At 36.6% G+C, this 26,136-nt stretch overlaps 1 protein-coding gene, 1 long non-coding RNA gene and 1 other non-coding gene across 3 annotated transcripts in view; 2 read left to right on the forward strand and 1 right to left on the reverse strand.

Moving 5' to 3' along the window:
• The window catches only part of NEGR1 (neuronal growth regulator 1), a 952,382-nt gene extending 927,084 nt beyond the window's left edge, over positions 1–25,298 (reverse strand). Inside the window, exon 1 of the mRNA XM_062191543.1 lies at positions 24,894–25,298. Within this exon, the coding sequence (XP_062047527.1) occupies positions 24,894–25,069 (176 nt within the window). The 5' untranslated portion in view covers positions 25,070–25,298. The remainder of the gene's footprint in view (positions 1–24,893) is intronic.
• LOC133761232 (U2 spliceosomal RNA) lies at positions 5,967–6,152 on the forward strand. Its single transcript, XR_009866037.1, has one exon. It is a non-coding gene; the product is annotated as a U2 spliceosomal RNA (small nuclear RNA).
• Positions 25,299–25,600: 302 nt separating the features above from the next.
• Positions 25,601–26,136, forward strand: part of LOC133760804 (uncharacterized) — a 238,358-nt gene continuing 237,822 nt past the window's right edge. The window contains exon 1 of the long non-coding RNA XR_009866004.1: positions 25,601–25,893. This is a non-coding gene — a long non-coding RNA (uncharacterized LOC133760804). The remainder of the gene's footprint in view (positions 25,894–26,136) is intronic.

Genomic DNA, 26,136 nt, shown 5'->3' on the forward strand with positions numbered 1-26,136 from the left:
TTAATATATTTCACAGCAACTCATTGTGGTTTCTCTCAATGTATCAAGACTATTATGGAAAAGGAGCTTATACCTGGAAAACATACATCTCATTATATTCTTCTAAAGGGTAAGTATCATGGCTTTTTAATGGACCTTACAAGGGCATGAACATAGGTAATCCTGATAAGTGTTCTTTGACAATAATGAGATACAAATAAAGCTATTCTTGTATGTGGCTTTACCTTAGAAAAAATTGCTATGCAGGCAAAGCTGATCTTTTTTTATTGCTCATTTCTTTTATTACACCTATTTCTCAGTGTTCTGCAGCAGTACATCTTTTTTTTAATCATATGATTCTATTTTGTACATTTATTTTTTATAATTTAAATTATATAATTAGCATTTATATATAAAGTTATAGCAATATTAAAAAAAACAAAAACATCACTTAGTATGTATCTTGCACTGTACACTAAGTGCTTTTTCTAAATTCCCTGTTTTTTGTTTTTTTAATTTCAAAGATTTACTTTTGGGCCTGAGCTGAGGCATAGCGGGTTAAGCCACCTGCTGTGCTGGCATCCCTTATGGGCGCTGGTTCACATCCCAGCTGCACTTCTTTCAAGCCAGCTCTCTGTTACGGCCTCGGAAAACAGTGGAGGACTTCTCAAGTGCTTGGGCCACTGGACCCACTTGGGAGACTCAGCAGAAGCTCCCAGCTCCTGGCTTCAGATTGGCCCAGTTCTGGCTGTTGTGGCCATTTTGGGAGTGACCCAGCAGACTGAAAAATTTTCTCTGTTTCTCCCTTTCTCTGTCTGTGACTCTGCCTCTCAAATAAATAAATAAAATCTTAAAAGAGAGAAACAGAGAGACTCTCCCAACAAAGGAAAGGTAAAGACTGGATTGCTTCACTACTGAATTCTACTTTTAAAGAACTAACTCCAACTGTTCTCAAAATATTGAAAACAACTGAAAGGGATGAAATCATCCTGAACTCTTTCAATGAGTATGGTATGCAGGCATGATTCAACATACACAAATAAACAAACATGAAACATCACATTAACAAACTGAAGAATAAAAACTGTAGGATTATCTCAATAGATGCAGAGAAAGCATCTCATAAAATATAACATCCTTTCATAATAAAAACCTTACACAAATTGGTTATGGAAAGAACATTCCTCAACTCAGTCAAGGCAATATATGACAAACCCAGAGCCAGCATCATACTGAATAGGGAAAAGCTGCAATCATTTCCACCAAGATCCAGAACCACACAAGGATGTTCACATTCACCATTGCTAATTAATATTGTTCTAGAACTCTTAGCCAGAGTGATTAGGCAAGAAAAGGAAAACAAAGGAATAAAAATTGGATAAGAGGCTGTCAAATTATTCCTGTTTGCAGATGACATGATCCTATATATAGGGAAAACAAGACACTGCACTATGAGACTACTGGAACTCAGTGAGTCTGATAAACTGGCAGGACATAAAATCAACACACAAAAATCAATAGATTTTGTATACACAGACAATTCCATGGCTGAGAAACAACTTGTAAGCTCAGTACAGTTCACAATAGCTACAAAAAAATCTAAATGTCTTGGAATAAATTTGATCAATGAGGTGAAAGATCTCTACAATCAAAATTACTAAATGAGAAAGAAAGAAAGAAAGAAAGAAAGAGAGAGAGAGAGAGAAAGAAAGAAAGAAAGAAAGAAAGAAAGAAAGAAAGAAATTAAGAAAGAAGGAAGGAAGATGCAAAAAAAAAATGGCAGAAGCTTCCAGGTTCATGGAATGGAAGAATTAAGATCATCAAAATGTCCAACTACCCTAAGCAATTTACAGATACAACAGATCCCCATCAAAATACCAATGACATTCTTCTCAGAACTAGAAGAAATGATATTAAAATCAATATAGAAAAACAAGCTAATAGCTAATGCAATCTTAAAAAACAAAAATAAAGCTGGAGATTACAAGACACACAACAAGAGGGTTTGAATCAAAACGGCCTGGTACCGGCATTAAAATAGACATGTATACCAATGAAACACAAAAGAAATCTCAGAAACTAATCCATACATTTATAACCAACTAAACTTTGGCAAAGGAGCTAAAATCAATCCCTGGAGAAAGGACAGTCTCTTCAACAAATGATGCTGGGAAAATCTCTGCATGTAGATATATGAAACAAGACCCTTACCTTACCCCTTACACCTTACACAAGTCAACTCAAAATGAATTAAAGATCTAAATCTATGACATGACACCATCAAATTCCTAGACGAAAACATCAGGGAAACTGCAAGACACTGGCATAGGCAAAGGCTTCTTGGAAAAGACCCCAGAAGCAAAGGCAATCAAGGTCTAATAGATAAATGGGATTACATCAAGCTCAGAAGCTTCTGTACGGCAAAGGAAACACTCAACAAAGTGAAGCGGCAAACAACAGAATTGGAGAAAATATTTGCAAACTATGCAACTGATAAAGGATTAATATCTAGAGTCAAGAAACTCAACAACAAAATAAACTACCAATCAAGAAATGGACAAAGGACTTCATCAGGCATTTTTTTTTTTTGGACAGGCAGAGTGGATAGTGAGAGAGAGAGAGACAGAGAGAAAGGTCTTCCTTTGCCGTTGGTTCACCCTCCAATGGCTGCTGTGGCCGGCGTGCTGCAGCTGGTGCATCGCGCTGATCCAAAGCCAGGAGCCAGGTGCTTCTGCTGATCTCCCATGCGGGTGCAGGGCCCAAGGACTTGGGCCATCCTCCACTGCCTTCCCGGACCACAGCAGAGAGCTAGCCTGGAAGAGGGGCAATCGGGATAGAATCCGGTGCCCCAACCGGGACTAGAACCCGGTGTGCCAGTGCTACAAGGCAGAGGATTAGCCTGTTGAGCCACGGCACCGGCCAACAACAAAATAAACTACCAGTCAAGAAATGGACAAAGACTTCATCAGGCATTTTTCAAAGAAAGAAATTCAAATGGCCAACAGATACATAAAATAATGCCCAGGACCATTAGCCATCTAGGAAATGTAAATGAAAACCACAATGAGGTTTCATCTTACCCAAGTTATGATGGCTATCATACAGAAATCAAAAATCAAAATTTCTGATGAAGAAAAAGTTACCCTAATACACTGTTGATGAATATGCAAGCTAGTACAGCCATTATGGAAGACAGTATGGAGATTGCTTAGAAATCGGAGAATAGTTCTACCATATGAGCCAGCCATCCCATGCCTGGGAATTTACCCAAACAAGGTAAATTTATCAAAAAGAGGGAGAGATGGGGAGAAAGAGAGGTAGGGAGAGAAGAGGGAGAAGAAAGAAAGAGAGAGATTGATATTCCATCTGATGGTTCTTTTCCCAAAAGATCCAAACAAGTTGGCCAGGAACTCCATACAAGTCTCCTGTGTGAGTGCAGGCACCCAAGAAGTTGGGTCACCATCTACTGCCTTCCCAGAAACAGTGGCAGAATGCTTGATTGGAAGCAGAGCAGCCAGCACAGGCACTCTGATAGCAGATGCAGGCATTGCAAGAGCAGCTTAACCTGCTGCACCTTGACTCCAGACCCCTAAATTTCCTCTTTTGATCATCTAATAAACCCTAAGAAGTAGTCATCATCTTAAAGGTAAAAAAAAAATATTATGGTTTTGAGAAGTTGCCTGAATTCATAAACATCACAAAGAAATTGATTTAGATTGTTCTGTGAAATTTGAAGGTTAAAAAATTTAGTTCCTTCAAAGGATGTTTATATAGTATAGACACAACCTTTACCCTTTTTGCTATCCAAAACCAAGATTTGATTTTCTAGCTGTAAATCCAATGTGTATGAGGATATTTTTAATCAGGAACTTTTTCCTCACTCATTAGATAACATAATCTGAATCTTCAAGCATCATGTAATAATTTACTAATATTTACTAAGGGCTTACTGTGAGTCAGACCCAATTTTAAGTTATATACAAGTTATTTAGAAAACATGCCTAAAATAATTACATGAAATATATACTACTAGCACAGGAGAAGTTAAGCTATTTGTACAAAATCACACTTTGGTTGTAGGAACTTTTTGATTTAAACAAAGCAGATGACTCAAAAAATGTTGCTATTCATTGTTAAATATCTCTGCTACCCTATAAATACTCTTCAAACTAACTTGCTCTAATGAAATGTACTATGGAAATAAGAATCTGGTGCTAGTGAATTCCAATTAGGATTCAATGCAAATGCGCACATAGTTCAATATTTCATCATACAGTCAAGGAGCTGACATTCTTAAAAGCTGACATGTACATGCAGATTGGGTAATTACATTCTTTTCTGAAAGGTAAGTTTTAATAATTAATCTAGAATGAAAATATAACTAAAACTATTCTTGTAGATTAAAAAATATAATTTAAGAAAAAGCCTAAATATACAATGTTTGATCACCTCAGCACAAATCTTTCTGAAAGATTCCAGGTAAGATGAAGAGATTATAGTGTATTTTTATACCAGTGAGAAAATGTCATTGGAACACTTTCATTCAAGAAAGAAAAGTTATGTTTTTCAGCACTGTCAAAAGTAAACAAGTAATAGCTATAATTCATATGTGTTTAAGTAGATGGCCAGAGAGTACACTGACATCAGGTTATTATTATGGAGGATAGTAACAGGAATAAGTAGCTATTTTTTTGCTGTCCTTTAACACATTTATATTTGCTGTCATTGAAGATTATAAACAAATTGAAGACTAGTATTAAGATTTGACCACCTAACATGATATAGTACAGATATTCTCAGTTCTTTCACATTTTTAAATAAAAATTAAATATACAAATCTTCAAATGTATATCTAATAATATTTCTCAAACTATGTTATGCAATATAGAACATTGGTTAAGATAAACTCCTCACAAAAATAATTCTAAGATAAAATAGTTTGCTAAGACTACACATTTGGTAAGACAAATATTTAATATTGTCATATCAAATATTGAGAAGCCCTGTAATTTAAAAAATCAAAGCTGAAATTTTATGTCTACACAACCTCATTAAGCAATATCTATGGGCCAGGCTCCCCTCTGGCACTATCTGGCACAAAAAAACTCAAAGTCACCATTCTTATTTAAAATACTGAAGATGGATGAGAAACACAACACTATAAAGAGCATATCATGAGCTGTGAAATGTGAGTCTACAGTATACTGGGTAGGAGGGCAGGCTCACTAGGAGGTGGCTTGAATGCTGACATGTGAATGAAAAGAAAGGACTTGGGATATTTCACTTGTCTACTATAAAGTTGGGGAAATGAGATACAATACTACATGTGAAATTAATAGGATCTATAAAGTGGGTGGTTTGAGAGATGAGGCTATGGCTCCCCTGAGCCCGCCCTGGAAACACTAAAATTCTCCTGATATAAAAACTCAAATAACTTTGGCCTGTTGTTAGAGGACATCCAATTGAAACATCTTGGGAGACAAATGCTAAATGTTCATTACTTTTTTCCCTCATTAGAAACCTGTTTTCTTCTTTGCTTGCTTTTTCCTATCTCCATTGGCTTTCCTGCCAGCATAAAACTATTTTTCTTTTTGCAGTTTCTTTTTGTTTTTCTTTTTGCAGTTTCCTAATGAAACCAAATCATTTAAAATAATATTCTTATATACTAAGACTTCAAGATATATCAGTTATGTCAATGAATTACCCATGATCACCAGCAACAGATCAGTTTAGTATATATTAGGTAAAGATTTCAACAGTTTGCCCCCATATAGCAACACAAAGTGAAAAAAATACTGTTGGAGTACTAGTTATAGCATTAAATAACAGTGTACAGCACATTAAAGGCAGAGATCCTACATAATATTTTTTTTTGCAGTAGCAAGAGATACATGATTTCTTCTAACCCTTATGAATATCAATTTTAAAGTGTCATTTTAATTCTTCTCCATGAATATGCAGTAAAAGTATATGTGTTTAGACAGTTAATTGCTTCTCGGCCTTTTGGCTAAGATCAAGTGTATAGACAGTTAGGGGTGTATCACCTGAAAATACTAATTTTCTTTTTTTTTTCTTTATTTTTTTTTAACTTTTTTTTTTTTTTGACAGGCAGAGTGGACAGTGAGAGAGAGAGACAGAGAGAAAGGTCTTCCTTTGCCGTTGGTTCACCCTCCAATGGCCGCCGCGGTAGGCGCGCTGCGGCCGGCGCACCGCGCTGATCCGATGGCAGGAGCCAGGTGCTTCTCCTGGTCTCCCATGGGGTGCAGGGCCCAAGGACTTGGGCCATCCTCCACTGCACTCCCTGGCCACAGCAGAGAGCTGGCCTGGAAGAGGGGCAACCGGGACAGGATCGGTGCCCCTACCGGGAATAGAACCCGGTGTGAAAATACTAATTTTCTAAAAATCTCCACAGCATATTTTTCATAGGAACATTCTATAAATTAAGGTGAAGATAATGGTAGTCAGTCAAAAGGTAATGTATTAATTGCATACACTAAATATTTTCACTTAAAATATGTAAATGCATATTTTATATTCAAAAGACAGGATATGTAAAAGACAGAATAAAAATCCTTGTTAGCAAACATAACTATGGACTGATATTTCACATTATCTTTCTGATCTCATGTAGTACTGCCATTAAAAAGACCAAATTTTCAGTTTCTGGTTCATCAAAGTAGAGTGGGAATTCAAAGACATTTGCAAAGCAATCTGAGGGTAAAATACAACTAGATATAAATTATTTTCCTACAAATATTTTATAGTTACTCCATCTAGATCTGGTTAAGCAAAATTATTTTTAATGATTGCTTTTACTCAATATTTCTCAAGATGTTTAACTTTGTTTTCATGGGGACAAAATTCTTCTTCATCATACTCATTTTAATGGAATCTCCATATCTAAGAATTCAACTGACAGGAAGAGAAGTTCATGCACATGTAAAAGAAATTTATTGACATGTTGTGGGTGCCAGGTAGAATCTTTTAGAGGAAATAAAGAATGATGATCAAATACAAGTAAGCTAAGAGAGTTTTTTAATCTTTTTGGTATTAATATTTTGGAGTTAGATTAACAGATGAAAACAGACACCATTTGGTTGGGAAAATGTTGATTAAGAGTCATTAAAGTGCTCTATTTCTTTGTTATTGAGTAGTACCTATACAAATTAAATATCTATCCATCCAAACGAAATGATTTCACATTTTTCACATTGACAGAGCTTTCTTTAACTTTTCAAATAAATAAACAAATCCTAAAAGAATAAGAGTTGTATATATGAAATACATGAAATCTGTTTCCTTTATAGAAATAAAAATATATAAAAACAAAATTACTAGTTATAGCATCACTGCACATTAGACAACACATTAATGTGCAGTGATGCTATAACTAGTACTGAAACAGTATTTTTACACTTTGTGTTTCTGTTTGGGTACAAACTGATGAGATCTTTACTAATTATATACTGAATCGATCTTCTGTATATAAAGATAATTGGAAATGAAAAAAAAAAAAACCCTGGTGTTAAATTGGAAATGGCATAGAAAATTAATTAATTTTTTAAAAAAAATATTATGTAGGATCTCTGCCTTTAATGTGCTGTACACTGTTATTTAATGCTATAACTAGTACTCCAACAGTATTTTTTTCACTTTGTGTTGCTATATGGGGGCAAACTGTTGAAATCTTTACCTAATATATACTAAACTGATCTTCTGTATATAGAATTGAAAATGAATCTTGATGTGAATGGAAGGGGAGAGGGAGCGGGAAAGGGGAGGGTTGCGGGTGGGAGGGAAGTTATGGGAGGGGGGAAGCCATTCCAACCCATACGCTGTACTTTGGAAATTTCTATTCATTAAATAAAAGTTTAATAAATGAAAAAAAAAAGAAAATTTGAAAGTACTAAAATCACTGTACGTGTTTCATAATAATATAAAAATTGTTTACATATAAAAGACTTTGTATATAAAAAACAAAATTAAATACAATTAAATTGAATGAAAATAAATCTCTCAAGTCATATTTCCAAAGGAGAAGTGCTAACAGAATTTCTCTACTGCACAATTGAAGAAACAATGTTAATAAGCATTTACTCCCCTCTATTACTTTCTTCTTTTAGTCTTGTAAATTAAGGGGGAAAAATACCAAAGCAAATAAGAAAACTTGACAATAACAAATGAGAATGAGAATGGTGTAATGGTAAAAAAAAAGTACATCACTCTTTTCCAAAATGTCTTCTGCAATTTCTTCTTAGATATTTCCATTATTTACTCAATGCATATTTATTCAGTGAAAATGGGTAAGTATGACGTGGATGTGGCACACAATGGGTCATCTCTGGAAATTAGCTATGACAAGCGTGTTCATTATGGAGGCGAATGTGACATCAAAGCTGACCTAGAGTCTCTCAAACATCAAATAAAACCTATGGCTTTGAGAAGTTTATGTCTATGTAATTAGTAATATGAAAAATACTATATAAAACAATAACTAGACTGAGTTACTGTATGATAATTTATATTTACAATGGATATTTATTAATAATAAGAAGAGCTTTTAAGCATCTAAGTTTGTTTATATTCATTTGAAAAATTGCAATTTTAACACTTGTCTGTGATCTTTAAGTATAACATATAGTATTTCAATATTCAAATATTATTACAAATACATGAAAGAAATATATTTAAATTTTAATTCAAAATTTATGAGATATATTTATAATCACATTTTGATTTCTATTTTCCAAGGATTATATACAATCTATTATTTTAAATAGTTAGAAATTATAGTGAAGGTTTTTAAATTTTAAAAATTCTTGAAAATTTTTATTTTTTAGCACAGTGTGAAGAGAATTGAGAAACTCCTATGAGTAAAAAGATTAAAAATAGAAAATTAATGATTGCGGCCGGCTCCATGGCACAGCAGGTTAATTCTTTACCTGCGGCACTGGCATCCCATATGGGCGCCAATTTCTAGTCTTGGATGCCCCTCTTCCAATTCAGCTCTCTGCTGTGGCCTGGGAAAGCAGTTAAAAAAAAATGGCCCAGGTCTTGGGCCCCTGCACCCACATGGGAGGCAGGGAAGAAACACCTGGCTCCTGGCTACGGATTGGTGCAGTTCTGGCAATTGCGGCCATCTAGGGAATGAACCAACAAAAGGAAGACCTTTCTCTCTGTCTGTCTCTCCCTCTCACTGTCTATAACTCTACCTCTCAAATAAATAAATAAAATATTTTTTTGACAGGCAGAGTGGACAGTGAGAGAGGTAGAGAAAGAGAGAAAGGTCTTCTTTTACCGTTGGTTCACCCTCCAATGGCCACTGGAGCCGGCGCGCTGTGGCCAGAGCACCGCACTGATCCAAAGCCAGGCACCAGGTGCTTCTCCTGGTCTCCCATGCAGGTGCAGGGCCCAGGGACTTGGGCCATCCCCCACTGCACTCCCGGGCCACAGCAGAGAGCTGGATAGGAAGACGAGCGACTGGGACAGAATCCGGCTCCCCGACCGGGACTAGAACCCGGTGTGCCGGCGCCGCAGTTGGAGGATTAGCCTAGTGAGCCATGGCACTGGCTATAAATAAAATATTTTTTTAAAAAAAGAAAATTAATGATTGAAAGTACCAAAAATAGTTTTTTGACACCAAAAATACTTTTAAGAACTGTCATTTTGTGTTTTTTGATATCCATTATTCTACAATTTTCTTTGTTATCCAAAGTAAAATAACATGTAGAAACTAAATAGTTCTATAGTATTTATTTCAAATTCTTAAAAAACTTTTTATAATGTTTAAATTGGCCAATTAATTGCAATCACAGAAAACCAAGCTCCTAATAATACTGTGAAAATATTTAATAATGAATCAACTTTCTATCAGTAATGAAGTAATCATAATTTAAAATGTCAATATATCCTTTCTTCTTAGAAAACTGTCCATTTGAATGTAAAAAAATTAAAAATTGTATAAGAGGCTAAATAACACATTGGTTAGTTCTTAAGATTGTCTTTTTGCTATTTTTTGATTCATTCTGTTGAATTGTAATGTTACAGATGTAACATTTTCTGAGAGTGTGCCAGTGATATTTATAGGAAAACTATGTCCCACAACCTCACTAATATTTATATTAACATTAATACAAACACTAATGAATTGAGATATAGATACCTTAACATATATTCCAGATGAGATCTGTGTAAAAATATGTTCACTAATAAAAAAAACTGCAATAACAAGTAAAAGTACATATGCATACTAAATAGATTAACTCTTAAACTAAATATACTCAGGAATCTATTGTAAAAAATTTTCAGTATTCATGCTGTTATCTGTGAGTGATAAGCTAAAAGATACCAGTAGATGTCTGAAACCTTGGCTAGCACTACAGTATATATATATATATATATATATACATATATATATGTGCATGTGTGTGTGTATATACACACATATATATGTATATACATATATAAGCTCTTTTTTCTAAGAGCTTTGCATTGTAGGAGCAGAAAGAGTCTGTCCTTCATAGTTTATGCCTTGGTACCTTTTTATATCCTGAGACCTCTTTTGCTTCACTGCTCTTGCACTTTGAAGGCATGATTAATTAAAATAAGGCTTATTTGAAAAGTGTGTTACCATACCAGACTATCCGATAACTAAGATGGCTACTAAATGACTATTGGATACATAGTGTATACAGTGTAAATACACTGGATAAACAGGTAATTCACATCTCAGGTAGCAAGGAGCAGCACAATATGAGTTCATCACACTCCTCCAATTAGTATTAAGGAAAGGATATATAAAGGCAAGCATCTCAGATGAAGAAAAAATGAAGCCAAGAAGTAGAATGAAGATGAATGACAAGCTCATCACATATTTAGATTACCTCTCTTCACAGATTCAGAAAACTGCCTTGAATTAAAAAGAGGTTAGCCTTGGAAGTTACTAGGGAACAAACAGAACACACCAAGTCCAACACATAACAATTCCTTTAAACAATAATCCTGGACATAAATTATGGCTATATTAAAGGATGGAACCGAAGAAGGAAATGGACACTGAATGAGCACCAACTGTGTTTTAGGCACAGTCGCATGTTACTACTAGTATACATAATACATACAGCAGAAGCTAAATTAAAAAAAAAAAATTCCTTGCTGTGGTGACAGAGCTGATAATGGTTGATGAAGTGGAGCAAGTGTTTTATCAGAGTGGATTAAGCCACTGCTTGGGAAAACTGCATCCCATATTGGAATGTCTGGGCTAGAGTACTGCCTCTGCTTTCAATCCAGATTTTTGCTAATGCAGCTGGGAGGCGCCAGGTGATGGCCCAAGTACTCAGGTCCCTGCTATCCACGTGGGACTCCAAAGAGAACTCCATGATCCTGGCTTTGACCTGACCCAGCTATGGATGTTGCCAGCATTTGAGGAGTGACTAGATTAAAGCTCTCTCTCTCTCTCTCTATTTCTCTTTCTCTCCACCTCCCACTTTCTCTATCCCTACTTTTTGTCATTGTGCTTTTCAAATATACACAATTTTTTAAAAAAATAGTTGACGAAGTAAAGATTCAAATGTTAAATTTTATACAACACAGTACTTTAAGGATATTTGTTGAATTAGAATGCAAATTCAATAGAAAAGAATTTTCTGTCTCATGATTATATTTCAAACTCATGGGAGGTATCTGGCATATTACAGGAACTAAGTAAATATATGCTAAAAAGGGGTGAATAAATGCCTGAAAAAACACGTTCTCTATGTTAAAACCACTTATCCAATGATACAGGCAAATTTAAATTTCCAAGAGAAGAAAGAAAAAGAAAAAGAAATCAATTTAAGGATCTTAGAACTTAGTAAACACATCTTATACAACTAGTAACAAGTAAGATTTAGTTAAGGATTTGCAAGAATCTATGTCAATATTTTTAAATAATAAATAACCTATGTGTTGCATTCTATTGCAACACAAAAAATTTCTGTGTAAAACAAGGTAGCAATAAACTGTAACATAAAACGGAAAACTACAGGGATTAAGAAAAGGAGGAGCTAGAACCAATGAGGAACAACCTGAAAATATTCTTGAATGATATGATACAAGAACAGGACTTTATATTGAGAATATTTTGAAAGAGATCATGAAAGTTACACTCCTCTTGGGCATATATATAAAGTCTGGAGGGGATGGCTTTATGAGTACATTAAAAGGGATTCCTAAAATAGATACTATCAGATAAAAACAAGTTTTTACTCAATTAGGCTATAAACTATATATGTTCCATCTACCAACTAGCAGGAGGGAAAAACAGCAACATGTGCACTGTGTTTGTTTTGCTCATTCACAGCAATTAGATTCTTTTATTTTTAAAGATTTTTATTTATTTAAAAGTCAGAGTTACACAAAGAAAGAGGAGGCAGAGAGAGAGAGAGAGAGAGAGAGATCTCCATCTGCTGGTTCGCTCCCCAACTGGCTGCAACAGCCAGAGCTGAGCTGATGTAAAACAAGAGAGGGGAGCTTCTTCCGGGTCTCCCATACAGGTCCAGGGGCCCAAGCACTTGGGTCATCTTCTACTGCTTTCCCCAGCCATAGCAGAGAGCTGGATCTGAAGAGGAGCAACTAGGACTAGAACCAGCACCCATTTGGGATGCCAGCACCGCAGATGGAGGACTAACCCACTGCATCACTGAGCCAGCTCCAGCAATTAGATTCTGTAACATGTTGCTGACATGTTTAAAGAAATTAGAGTTAAAATACTACAGCAAGCAACTTCTGGTTCTTCTTTCTGTTGTGGACTACAGGACACAAAATGTTCTAAGAAACACTTTGGCTGAAAAAAGAAAATGAGCATGAGCTTTGGAGAAACACAGCCCTAGGATCAAATTCTAATTACACATTTACTAGCTCAATTAAAGTCCACAAGGTTACTAAGCTTACATAAGGCTGTTTCCCTACTGAAAATAGAAAATTCAGATTTTTTAGGATACTTTTAAGCAATCAATACATCATACTATCTATGTATAATATTCAATAGCTTATGATATAAGTAACTTGTATTCTTTAGGGATAAAATCATTTTTTGGATAAGAGTTTTTTTTCAACACATCTATTTTTAAGAATTCACTACTTTTCTACCTATTAAATGATGGTGACAGTTTAATATATGTTAACTACTTAGTTTAATTTAAAACCATTTCATACTTTTGCTCTAGTACATAACATACCTTTGCAATTTTTCTTAATCATTATAGCCTTACAATAGCAGAAATACAATTGGTGTTCAATAAATGTTTAATAACAGAATAAGGGATAAATTTATAAATTGTTTTGATTTTTTTGTTAAGAGATACTATATAATGGAAAAGACCTTGGACCTGGGAAGAAAGGGCCTAGACTTGAATTTTGGTGTAGCCTTTTTCACTTTATTCCTCTAGGGCAGTTAATTACCTTCCCAATCTTACTTGACTATAAAATGGGGAAAGCAATACCCTACTGTGTATTATTATGAAAGTATGTCATATGTAGTAGATACTCAGGGAGTGTTACCTGAATTGGAATTGTGATGCTGATGATCATCATTAGGAAGACAAGACATTCTGCTATGTATTTTGCCAATATGCAGAATTACAGCAAGCATTCATGCATAATTTCTGAGCTTCTACTCAATATATCATCTATGACTAACATGGCAATGTATAGGGAAAGCTCTTACCCATAAACCTGTGCTACCTTCAGCATAACAGAGACTCCCCAAGGAACACAAGGGTATATCTAATTCTAGATAATTATTTGCTAGCCTATCTAGAATCCAGAGTTGGCTATTTTCTTATTCTGGACATCTTATTGACTATTCCAGTGTTGTCATAAGTTATCATATCTTCTATTCTAAACTCTCCCACAAATGTTCATCTTCACCTTCTGACCCCTTCACAACTATTATATCATATTTTCTAATCCTTATTTTTTCCTCTTTTCTTCTTTATGTCCTTGATGTTTCATGTGACCACCCAGTCATAGTCTTCTCTTATTTCTAGTAAGTGAATCAAATCACCATCAGTCAGTTAAGCATAAAATTTGTGATTTCATGGCTTTTGTGTTCTCTGAGTCTGCAACATAAGAGCTAACTTCTGGTGTGTTTATAATTCCAGATTTTAAGCCATTTCATTTGTTCATTGAGGCTAAAAATAGCAAATACAAGTTTTATTATTTCTGTTCAATGTACCCTTTAAATGCAAAATATATATTTAATGAATATTGTACAAAAGGTGGCAAATGATTGTTATGCTTATTTAAAAAGGGGGAATATATCTATACAGGTAGATAAGTAGTGCCAGGAAACTTCAGATTGAGATTAGGAGAAGCAGAGCAGCATAAAACAATTAGTTGATATAAACTTAATATACACTAAGCATTAGATCTTCTGTTAGCATTTTACATATAACAGCTCAGATAATACATGTGATTCTGTTACAGAGATCAATCATTTGTTTATGGTAATTTAGCAAGTAAGGACACACAGAGGAACTCAAACTGTAGTCACCCATATTCTGGACACGTCAAAAAAGACCTACTTCAATAAAACTAAATAATCACAATAGAAGATAACTTTTGTGCATATGCAGAAGTAACAGTTCATGTTTATTATTTTATACTAATGATATCTAAGCAAAAAATGATATATGAGGGGCCAGCACTGTGGTGTAACAGGTAAAGGCACCACTTGCAGTACTGACATCCCATATGGGTGCCAGTTCAACCCCCAGCTGCTCCACTTTGAATCCAGCTCTCTGCCATGGCCTGGGAAAGCAGTAGAAGATGGCCCAAGTTCTTGGGCCCCTGCACCCACGTGGGAGACCCAGAAGATGCTCCTGTACTGGCTTCAGGTCAGCTCATCTCCAGCCATTGCAGCCATCTGGGGAGTGAACCAGCAGATAGAAGACCTCTCTCTTTGTCTCTGCTGCAGCCTCTCTGTAACTCTGCCTTTCAAATAAATAAATAAATCTTAAAAAAAAAAGTGATCCATGAAATGCTTTAGAGGTGTCTTATTTTTCAAAGGTTTATATATAATTTCCTTCTGTAAACGTATTCCCCCTAAAAAAATAAGCCCTGCCCTCATTGCAGGCCTAGGTGTAGAGCTACTATTTATTAAAACATGAGTTGTACAACTATAAATTGTGAAACATATACCACTTCATCTTGGAAAAGACATAGGTTTAGGATTATTACAATTATTTAATGAATTACATGAAATGAAATATATGTTATCATTTTTCAATGTAAAAAAAATTCCTTAGTTGAATTTTAGGTCCTCCCAAGTGATCCAAAGTTTTAGGTGTTCAATTAGAAGATACCCAGATAGCATATTTTCCTCCTACCATGACTTCCTCTCTTCTATTCCTTCATTCATCATTCAGACCGCAAATACTAATCATGTGCCAAATACTATGTTAAGTGGAAAATATGCCATTTTCTATTCAGCTGATCAATTAACAAAGATACTAATTTGAAAAGAGGACACCTACAAATTAAATAAATCTAAGTATGTCCTCTATAAAACAAGAAAAAAAACCTTATAATATTTTTGATTTATTCATTTAATATTCCTACACAATTGGATAGAATAAGTTGGATAGAATATATAAGCCATGCCTTCTTATTACACCTTTAATATTTAGAATATCTCTTCAATCCATTTAGTATCTCTAAATTTTAATTTAGTTACATGAGTGAAGAGGGATTTCTGAAGAGAGAACACATATTTTCCATGACCCTTTTAGGCATTTGAAATTTTTAAATGCTATGGCATTGTTGTAGCTTAAAAAAATTCCTACCATGTAGCATGAGCAGGGGCACTGGACCTGTGTCCAAATGACTGAGTGAAATTCAGTGAAGAACAATTTAGTTCTGGACTGAAAAGGGTTATGAACATTGTCTTTAAACTGAGCAAATTACCAGCTATTTGAAAAGTACAATGTATTGGCTTCTATTCAAAAGAGCAACACTTAATGCTGGCAACACTGCCAAATTCCTCCTTTTCTCTATTCCCCTTTTCTTAGAGAAAGTGATTAAGAGACCAATTCCCATGCCAGCGGGATACTTAAGAGTATCAAAGGTCCTCTGTCAGGATTCCGAACTTGATATGGCTTAGAAACCACTATGCTAATAGATAACCTCCTCAACATTATAAATCAAAGCCTTATGAGCACATTAAAATTCTATCAGCTAGTATCAATTCCCTGTGGTTTATAAAGTACTGTTGACCTACCTCTGGGAGATGGTCGGAATGATACAGAAGTCCTCTGGTTTGGGGCATGGAGCTACTTTTTACAATTGAAAGTTATTCATCCATTACAATAGCCAATTCTCCTACCTCTGTATCATTATTGATTTCATTTAATTGACACATTAGAAGAAAGGAAGAAGAGGCTTCATAAGTTGAACTAGAAACAGAAAAATATTAGGAGATCACAATATTTTTTGTCATTTTAAACTGTTCCTTTTATCCGCTGATTTTAATTGTGAAGAGTGAAAACCTTCCTATATAATTCAAAATCTTAGATCTTCTTAAAATTATAACTACATTTCAAATCTAAGAATAACTAAAACAAGCATTTCCAATGTTTGCTGCTAGAATTCACAGAAAAAATACATCCAAAATCACAATACAGCACATGTGCACATAAGCATACAAATACACACAAAATAAATGTTTAATTAAACTATTATGCTATAGCGACTTACAATTTAGTACATTTCATTTTAAAATGTTTTTAATATTCAGTACATTTTTAAGATCCCCTAGTAAATTTTATCCTGCATTTTAAAACACTACATATTACCTATGTATACATGTAAATCCACAAAATTTTTGCAGAAATTACATAACACAGAGATTGTTGGTATAGATTCAATAAAAGAAACTTTCTATTAGCATGAAAATATAATAGAATATTAAAGATATTATAATTATTAAAATGGAAACAATTAGCAAAATAAAAAACAAATATAGTATTAAAGATATAATTATTGAAATGCAAAACAATTAACAAAATAAAGAACAAATACTTTTTTTCGCTTCATTTATGCTTCTGTTGACTAATTCAAAATGTAGTGTATTGGCTCTAATATATAAAAGGTTCTGTGTTCAGGCCCTAGGGATAACTGAACAAGAGTCATAGTGATTACCACTCCAAGTGTTTTTCTGATCAAAATTAATACAGCAAAGAGTAGAAAGTACATTTTGGTATGACATCCAAAATTATTATTTATTTTTAAAAGATTTATTAAGTTATTTTATTTGAAAGACAGAGCGAGAGAGAGAGAAGGGAAGATACAAAGAGAGAGATATATTCTAGACATTGGTTCACTCCCCAGGTGGCCCCAATGGCCACGGCTGGGCCAAGCAGAAGTCAGAAATCTGGAACTCCATCTGTGTCTCCCACATGGATGTGAGTGGCCCAAGCATTTTGGGCCTTCTTTTGCTGGTTTCCCAGGCACATCACACTGAACTGGATCAGAAGTGGAGCAGCCAGGACTTGAACTGGTATTCATATGGGATGTTGGCACTGCAGACGGCGGTAACTCACTATGACACAATGCCAGCCCCTATTACTTAATTTCTTCAAAATATTGTAAATTATAACACATGTTTTTCCTATATTAGGTATAGGGGAACAATTAAAATCCATGTTGATAGTGATGATGACTATGTAGAAAAACCCTAGGTTTTACTCTCTGGTAGTCTAAGCTATTCTTGTTTGCACTGGTCAATTTGAAATAAATAAATTATCTGACAAAATAGAAGGTGACCCAATGTAAAATTTATTCTGAAAAAGCAAAATAGAAAATAACATGATGCTCCTAGGCAAAAACAATACAATGAATTTTATTTCCTCATATACACAGAAAGTGTCAATGGCAGTCTTTAATGGATCAACAAAGCACAGCAAGAGATGGAATGGCAGAGATCAAGATACTCAACTTCCCATCCAATTCAAAAATCTTCTTTAGAGCAAGGCCGAGAGAGCACTACTTCATTAATGCTTTTAAATTGATTTTCCTGAAAAGTTTTATAGAAATGTACCAAAAGAATATACTGATGGTGATTGCTTGCTTATATTACAGCCAGATACCTACATAAAGTATCTTTTTAGAAAGTGTACTTGTAGATGTGAGGGGAAAGTCATCACATCATCTAATACTGTTATAACAGGGAAAGTTAAAAAAAAATGTACATTTAAGCTTCCTTTAGCTCTTCTGTGTTGGACTCGTTTTATATAATGTTAATTAATGCCATTCTGAAACAAGATTTCTCATAAAAATGATCTGATTTCTAATCAAAAGATCCACTGATTTAAGAGTCTAATTCTTACAACTGCCAAATGCCTGAATCATGGGCATTGTTATGGTCACATACTTAATAAAACACTAGAAACTTTGACCAGTTTCTCAGGATTAAGCTTTATCAGAGACATACCTTTAATTCCTATTGATTTCAATAGGCAACACTGTAGGAATTTTCTTAGCATATCACATATCCACAAGTAGGAATTAGTCTTAGTTCACTTTTGCTCAATCAAAAAAAAAAGTATTATTGAATGTTGTCAGTTTGTATTCATCAACTTCATTTTCCACCCTAGCAACATTATGTATTTTTCTAGTGAATTTCTTTATTCAGTTGTATATTAATACATTTGGTTTAATATTCACACTATGATCTGGATATGGAAAAAAGCCTTAGTATGTCCATCTTTTCTCTTTGTAAGTAGCTTTAGTGTTATTACAATTTAACTTGTATCTATATCTCCTTAAATAGCTATTACATGCAGTTCCAGTAAGCAACATTTATGATTTCATAGACAAAATAGTCTTTCAATCAAATATAATTACAACTACTGAAACAGTTACTTTTCACTGTGTATTAATCAGGATCCAAAAAAGACCACTAAAACCATTCTAAATCTTTGAAACACAGAAAAATTAATGCAAGGAATTAATTGTAAAGATAACAGAATTGTTGAAAAGTCAAAAGGCAATGGTAAGATAACCCAATAGTTAGTAACTGCAATATTGTTCCTACACTGGAGGAATAAAGTGAAAAAGCAGTAAACAGAAGCAAAGGATCTAGCTATCAGATGGAAGTAGATGGGACGAAAACATTCCAGTGAGAGACAGGAACAGTGTGGACACTTCCCAGAATAATGAAGAAGGATAGAAAAACCCTGGCCTCTTACACTGTTATTCTACCTTCTCCCAAAACTACATTCTATTGGCCAACTACTACCTGAAGACAGTTGACATGGTAGACTGGGATATGCCACCTCAAAGGTTAGGTGTATCCCTTACCTAATAACTCAGAATAGCAGATAGCACAGAAAAGCAGAAGAGCCAGCGCCACGGCTCAATATGCTAATCCTCCACCTTGCGGCACAGGCACACCAGGTTCTAGTCCCGGTCGGGGCACCAGATTCTGTCCCAGTTGCCCCTCTTCCAGGCTAGCTCTCTGCTGTGGCCTGGGAAGGCAGTGGAGGATGGCCCAAGTCCTTGGGCCCTGCACCCCATGGGAGACTAGGAGAAGCACCTGGCTCCTGCTTTCGGATCAGTGCGGTGCGCCGGCCGCGGCGGCCATTGGAGGGTGAACCAACGGCAAAGGAAGACCTTTCTCTCTGTCTCTCTCTCTCACTGTCCACTCTGCCTGTCAAAAAAATTTTTTTAAATAAATAAATAAAAGCAAAGCAGAAGAATGAAGGATAGGCCTTGTCCATCAGGCCTAGAACTGACATAGACCATTTATCTGAATTCCTTAGATTTTAGATATCACAGAATTAAATGATCCTATGAAACTGGTTAATTATAAAGCTGATCTATTTAAAATTAGTTCATTAACTTATTGCTCAAAGACTTATACAACTACATGGGTTTTTCATTTCCTCTGAACTAAAAAGACTGAGTAAAAATAAGTTTACCTAGAAAATTTTTAAAATACTAAACTGGGGGGTAGCATTTGTACTAGCAGCTAAATGCTAGTTGGGATATGTATTCCATATCCGAATGCCTGGGTTTGAGTCTTTCTTACTCTCCAATACCAGCTTCCTGCTAACGTTCACCCTGGAAGACATCAGGTGATGGCTTCAGAAGTTCGATCCCTTCCACCACCATGTGGGAGACCTGAATTGAAGTCCTAGCTCCTGGCAGTCCCAACCATTGCAAGCATTTGCAGAGTAAACCAGCAGATAGTATCTTACTTTGTGTCTGCCTGTCATTCCCGCTTTCATCTCTCTGCCTTTCTAATAAGTAAAATAAATATTTGGTTAAGACCATGTTGTTCTTTAATAAGCAATTACTATATACTCCAAGTAGTAAAACATGCTAATACAACAGTTCTACAAATCTCTACAGGGAACATGTTTTATTCCATATTCTTAAATACATCTTCCTAGATTGACTCTTTATGACAAGGAATAAAAATATTTTTAAAAATATTTACGCATGACACAATGTAATAATCACCAAAATTTTAAATAATGTCCTAATGTTCTAAATTAAAACTGCCTGTATCTTTGAACAGTGTATTTGGAAGTACAAAAGTACAGAAAGTTTTATTTTAAGTTTCATTTTAACTACAATTGGTAATTACGCATGCTCATACATAAATCATTTATCTTACTCTAACTAATTAACATGCATTTCAAACCAAAACTAATTAATACAGTCTAATGAAAAGGCAAAATGTATTGGACAAATAGACTGAGAAGTAATATATACTCATCATATCCATTTATAAATGTACAAAAGAAATTTCAGGTTTCCAATGGAAATATTATCTGTAGAAATATGCTTTTTTCCTCTAAAAAAAGTTTTCCTCCAGCTTATACCACAGGAGGATATCATATATCTTCCATTCAAATCCACTGCATTAAAATGAGAGTAATGCTCAACTTTGCTAAAGTAAAACAAGATAACATGTTGAAAAAAAAAACATTTTCCTTTGATTAATGCATGACAAGCAAATAATAGGATAATTTGAATTCTTATCAGGAAGGCACTTAAAAATGTATAAATTCATATGGGAAGGTTGAATGAGAAACAGATTGAAAAAGTTAGCTTACAAACTGTTCAGACACTGGAGGGATATAAATGAAAAGGTTCACAGTTTTGTTTCCAAAGAAGAGTAAACCTTTTCAACTGTTTATGCAATGGAATTTGCTAGTAATGTAAGAATAAAGCAATTTATTATCATTAAACTAACTATAAAATTATTTTTTAAAAAGTCATCTGGTATTTATACATTGAGCAGATTCTCCAGGTCTAGAACCATTAGGTAGTAAGACATGAACAATGTGGTTCTACTATCTTCTCTTCTCTGCCACTCATAACACAATAACTGAGATCTTTCCCTCACTACAATATGCAACTGGAACATTGCAGAAAGGTTACTGTTTCCATCTATAGATTAAAATGCCTTGTTAGGAATCAAACAGCATATTTATCAAATGTAGTGGCAATCAAAGTTTATATTTAATAACTTAATGGCAACATTAACTTATGTTTATAGAAAACTACAATGTAGACATTCATGAATCTACTTAAATCTAAGTTTAAGTAAGGAAGGTATCAAGTGTTTCTAAATTGAATATGTACATCATTAAGCATTAAGAAGTCCCAAATAGTTCAAGTGAATTCTTCAGTGATTTAGCAATGAAAAAAAAAAAACATTATTAGAAGTAAGGGACATCTTGACATTTAATACCTTGTTTCACTAACCTTAAAGAGCAAAATAAAATAATAAAGGTGTAGAAATTATTAAGTCTTCTGTTTAAGCTAAACTAAGACGACGATTTACAAAATGATAGACGTAGTTAGTAGATAACAGAATGAATTTCCTTTAAGTATTTTAACTACAGTCAAGGAAAGTTTTGTGTTATTTGATTCTATTCTCAAAAACAGATATGCTGACACTTTGGAAACAAAAATATATCATTTGACCTTTAAACTTCTGTTTCATTAATGTAACCACAAGCAACAGAGTCACTGACTGGCATGTTTGCACTTTTAGGCCTTTAGCACTTAAAGTTATTTGATAACTGTTACACCACTATTTGTTTTTTATTACAGACACTTTCAGGAATATGTTACATTAAAAATCGAATATTTTGTGTACAGCTTGATAAATGATAAAATGTGATTAAGTATTCTAAGCACTCCATTCATGTACTTTGATAGGAAGGATGTATATGCTTGAAAAGCAGATTTTTTGCTTGATTTGTTTTCAAATGAATTAGAGAATAACATCAAGTATGGTTTTAAGTATACAAAATAAAAACAAAATATAACTCTCTGACATTATAAATGAAAAATATTCCACCTGAGTGGCCTACATTCAATAAGTCCATAAACTCCATCTTTATTGGCCTATGAACAGAGCAAACAGCAGCTGCAGAAGAGTCAAAGAAAACAAAAACTGATACCACTAAACTTTTTTTAAATAAAGATAGAATTTCTTGTGAATAAATATATTGTTTCAAACCTATGGATGAGCTAAAAGCTCAACAATTCTGTACTTAGAGAATTATGGAGTTATAGTAAGAAAAAAGTAATTCAGATCTTATTTCTGCATCACATGACAAAAATGATTATTGATTTAAAAACTGAAAACTAATAGGTCAGAAACATCACTGAGAGGACAAGGAGATGGTATACTCTTTAAGAAGTTTAAAAGTCAGAAGTTTCCTAAACCAAGACGTTATAAAACTCAGGATATAACACAGAAATGGATGAGGCAGAGTGCACACAAAGTAAGCAAGGACTGCACCAAACCAACAACATTGGAAGGATATTGTCCCCATACATTAGGGAAGCTCCACTGTTGGAAGTAATGAGTGCACTAAACACAGACTTCCTGGAAGCAGAATGTAGTCCACCTATTTCAATTACCCACAGCATGTATTAGACTGTTCAGTAAGACACAAAATGTCAATAAATATCGTCAACAGAAGCAGTGCGCCAAATCCCTGTTGAAGATGGTTAAGGCTTACTACAAATAAGCAATATGCTGCTAAACACATACATTCCAGCTCTCATGATGCACGTTCATGCAGCCTCTGAAGGCAGTGTTTTGTTCTTACCACTTTTGTTCAAACTTCTAAAACAAACTTAATAAAAACAGCAAATATGGATTTAGCTTACATCCTCTGTGTGACAGAGAGTCCTTCACTGGTACCAACAATGAAAAGTTATTTTACTAGCATGTAACAAGAATATGTGCTACTTTTATGTACACACAATTATATTCACAACAAAGATAACATCCATTACAAAAATACATTACTAGTATATATTAGAAATTCACTGCTACTAACTCAATTGGGAATTATGTTTCAAAAGTGAAGTCATATACCACACCCACCTCACTAAATTTAAAATCTGTTGCATGATTCAAGCAGAAACATACCTCACTCTCTTCCACCTTACACATGTCATGTACATTGATTTTGTGCAATCCACACTTACAAGTCAACTACCACCCAGTGGAGAGAAAAAATATCTTTCAGGGCGATGTGAGGTGTATATCAGGTGGAGGTGTCAGGGAGAACACAGGGTGGTGGGAAATGATGGAGTAAGGGCCTTTAGCCTTGTTTAGCTCTAAACACTGCTGATCATCAATTTCTATTTTCCCAGGAGAGGAAATGTTTGCAGAAGCTCCCTCTGTGGCACTGCTTGGGGGTAAAACTAGGCTATGAAGGTTAGTTAGTGGCAAATCATTTCAATGCAGGAGCTGAGGGAAAAGAAGGGAAACAGCGAGGATGAGGGAAAGAAAACTGTGAAGACAGAGGAAGGAAGGTGGGTGGGAAGGAAGAGGGGAGAGAAATAAAAGGAGGGAAGGAGGGGGAGAGAGAGCGCGCATAGAGGCAGCCTGTACACATGTGTGAGTGACAGTGTGGAACAGGGAAGGAGTGGATGCGCTTCAAACAGTGCGAATCTGCATGTGAAAGTGGTTGTTAGAGCATGGAAGAGTCAGCCTGCGAGGGTGTCAGAGAGTGTGTGAGGCAGTGTGCTTATGGGATTGAGAAGATGGTACTGGAGAGGGCAGTGGGAACGCGTATGCGTGTATGTGTGACACAGGTGGGAAAGGTCTGGGCACCGGGATGGGAAATGAAAGCCCAAAGAGGGAAGACAAGGCACAGAGCGACTATAATGAGGGAGGAAAATGGGGCGACAGTCAAAAGATGAGGAGAGGAGGGCAGGGGGTTAAATAAGACGATCAGGGTTCAGAGGGGTGGCGGTTTAAAAAGAGGAGAAAATATAAACAGAAAATAAAAAGAGAGGAAAGGAACAGAAAACAGAAAAGCGATAAAAGGAGGCAAAGGGGTGATAGAGAAAAAGAAGGAAGAGGAGAAAATGGGAACAGAGAGGGGAAGAGGGGAGGGGAAAGGGAGAAAGCGGGGAACGGAAAGAAAGCTGAGGAGACACTGAGCCCAAGTGTCCAAGTGGGAGGGAAAATACATGGGAGCAGAGAGCCAGCAGTTTGGAAAAGTCGCGGATGCCGGAGTAAAACAGAAAGCAGCCTGATCAACTTGTCAGATACTCCCAGAGCAGCCCCTGACAGTAAAACAGAGACCCTGCGAATTGAGTTGCAAAGTGGCACCTGCCCCTCCTCTACACCTGACACTTCACTCATCCCCGGGCTACTCGGCGTTCGCAAAGTGCTTCAGCGGCACGCGGCCAGCTCGCTGCCTGCCCCAGCCTGAAGGGGCCGGGGCTCCGGGAAGCACCCGCACCTGGGTCGCTACCAGAGTAGAGTCTTTGCACGGTGAGCAATACCAGTATCCCTGCTCGGGGGGCCAAAGGCAGGGCAAAGAGGGTGGAGAGGAAGACAGACAGACAGACTGAGACAAGTACGAAAAGCACGTCGATCCTCCTACCTAAGCACCGCCGTGTCCCCTTTTCTGACCATCATGTTGTCCACGGCCGCCCAGGGGAAGTCCACACTCTGTCCAGCCGGGAGGCAGGAGGGCAGCAGGCAGCACAGGCTGAGGAGCACCGCCGCCAGCCACTGGTTCGAGCAACAAGCACCCTGCACCAACAGCATCATGTCCATCCCTGCTAGGGCTGCTCACTCTCCAGCAGCTCTCAGCTCGCACTCCCCCACCCCCTGGTGCTGGCGAGTCTTCCCAGGAACCAGGCTGCACGCCACAGGAATTTTTTTTTTTTTTTTTGGATGGGTGGGTGGGTTTCTTTGCTTTCTTTCTTCCCCCCTCCTAGTTGTTGGGTGTTGTTTCTCTGTGGCTTCTCCTCTTTTTTTCTTCCTCTCCTCCTCCTCCTGTTCCTCTGCGTTTTCCCTCCCTCCCTCCCTCCCACCCCGTGGCTCCACGCTACACCTCCTCTCGGTTGCTTTTGGCCGCGTCCGGAGTGTGTCTAATTCTCGGGCGGCTCGCACACCATCTAGCGAGGAGGCGAGCGCGCCGGCGAGTGAGGGAGGAGGCGCGGCGGCGGCGGCAGGGCGAGCGGCGGCGGCGGCTGCAGCCCTCAGCAGCGGGAGCGGCGGCGGCGGCGGCAGAAGCAGCGCGGGGCGCAGCGGCGGCCGGCGGCCCCCGGGCTCGCGCGCGTTGCCAAGCGGCCGTTTCCTTAGCAACCCCGCCCGGGGACTGGGATGGAGCGGGGTGGTTGAGGAGGGGGGAATTAAAAAAAAAAAAAAAAAACAGAAAGAAAGAAAAAGAAACAAAAATCAAGGAAATCTACCTCAGTTAACGCAAACTGAGGGGAAAACCAGCTGCGTCGTAGACTGGAGCGTTCCTTCCTGTCGCGGGCGCCACAGGGACGCTGTGCTGGGAAAGTCTGTGTTTCGGGCCTGAAGGGCTGACGGGGAAACGCTGAGGGGCGCTTTGCTTTCCCTCTCCGGGGCGTTTTACCTCTCGAGGCACCGTAAGTTTAAAGTCCTCCAAGTTGTAGTGGACGCCATCATGACGCGGGCGACTGTGAGTTGTTGTGTTTTGTGTGGTGAAAGCTCGGCCCGCGCTACAGTTAACAAGCTGCCAACTAGTTCTGTCTTTCCCCCTTCTCGGGAATAGGTGGGGACCGCGGCGGCGGCGGCGGGGCGCTGTGTTTGGCAGGGACCCGAACGGGGTGCGAGGCCTTGTGGTAGAGCAGCTGGCGTCTTTTGGGTCC

The sequence above is a fragment of the Lepus europaeus genome, chromosome 5 (assembly GCF_033115175.1).
Source record: "Lepus europaeus isolate LE1 chromosome 5, mLepTim1.pri, whole genome shotgun sequence".
NCBI classification, from domain to species: Eukaryota; Metazoa; Chordata; class Mammalia; order Lagomorpha; family Leporidae; genus Lepus; species Lepus europaeus.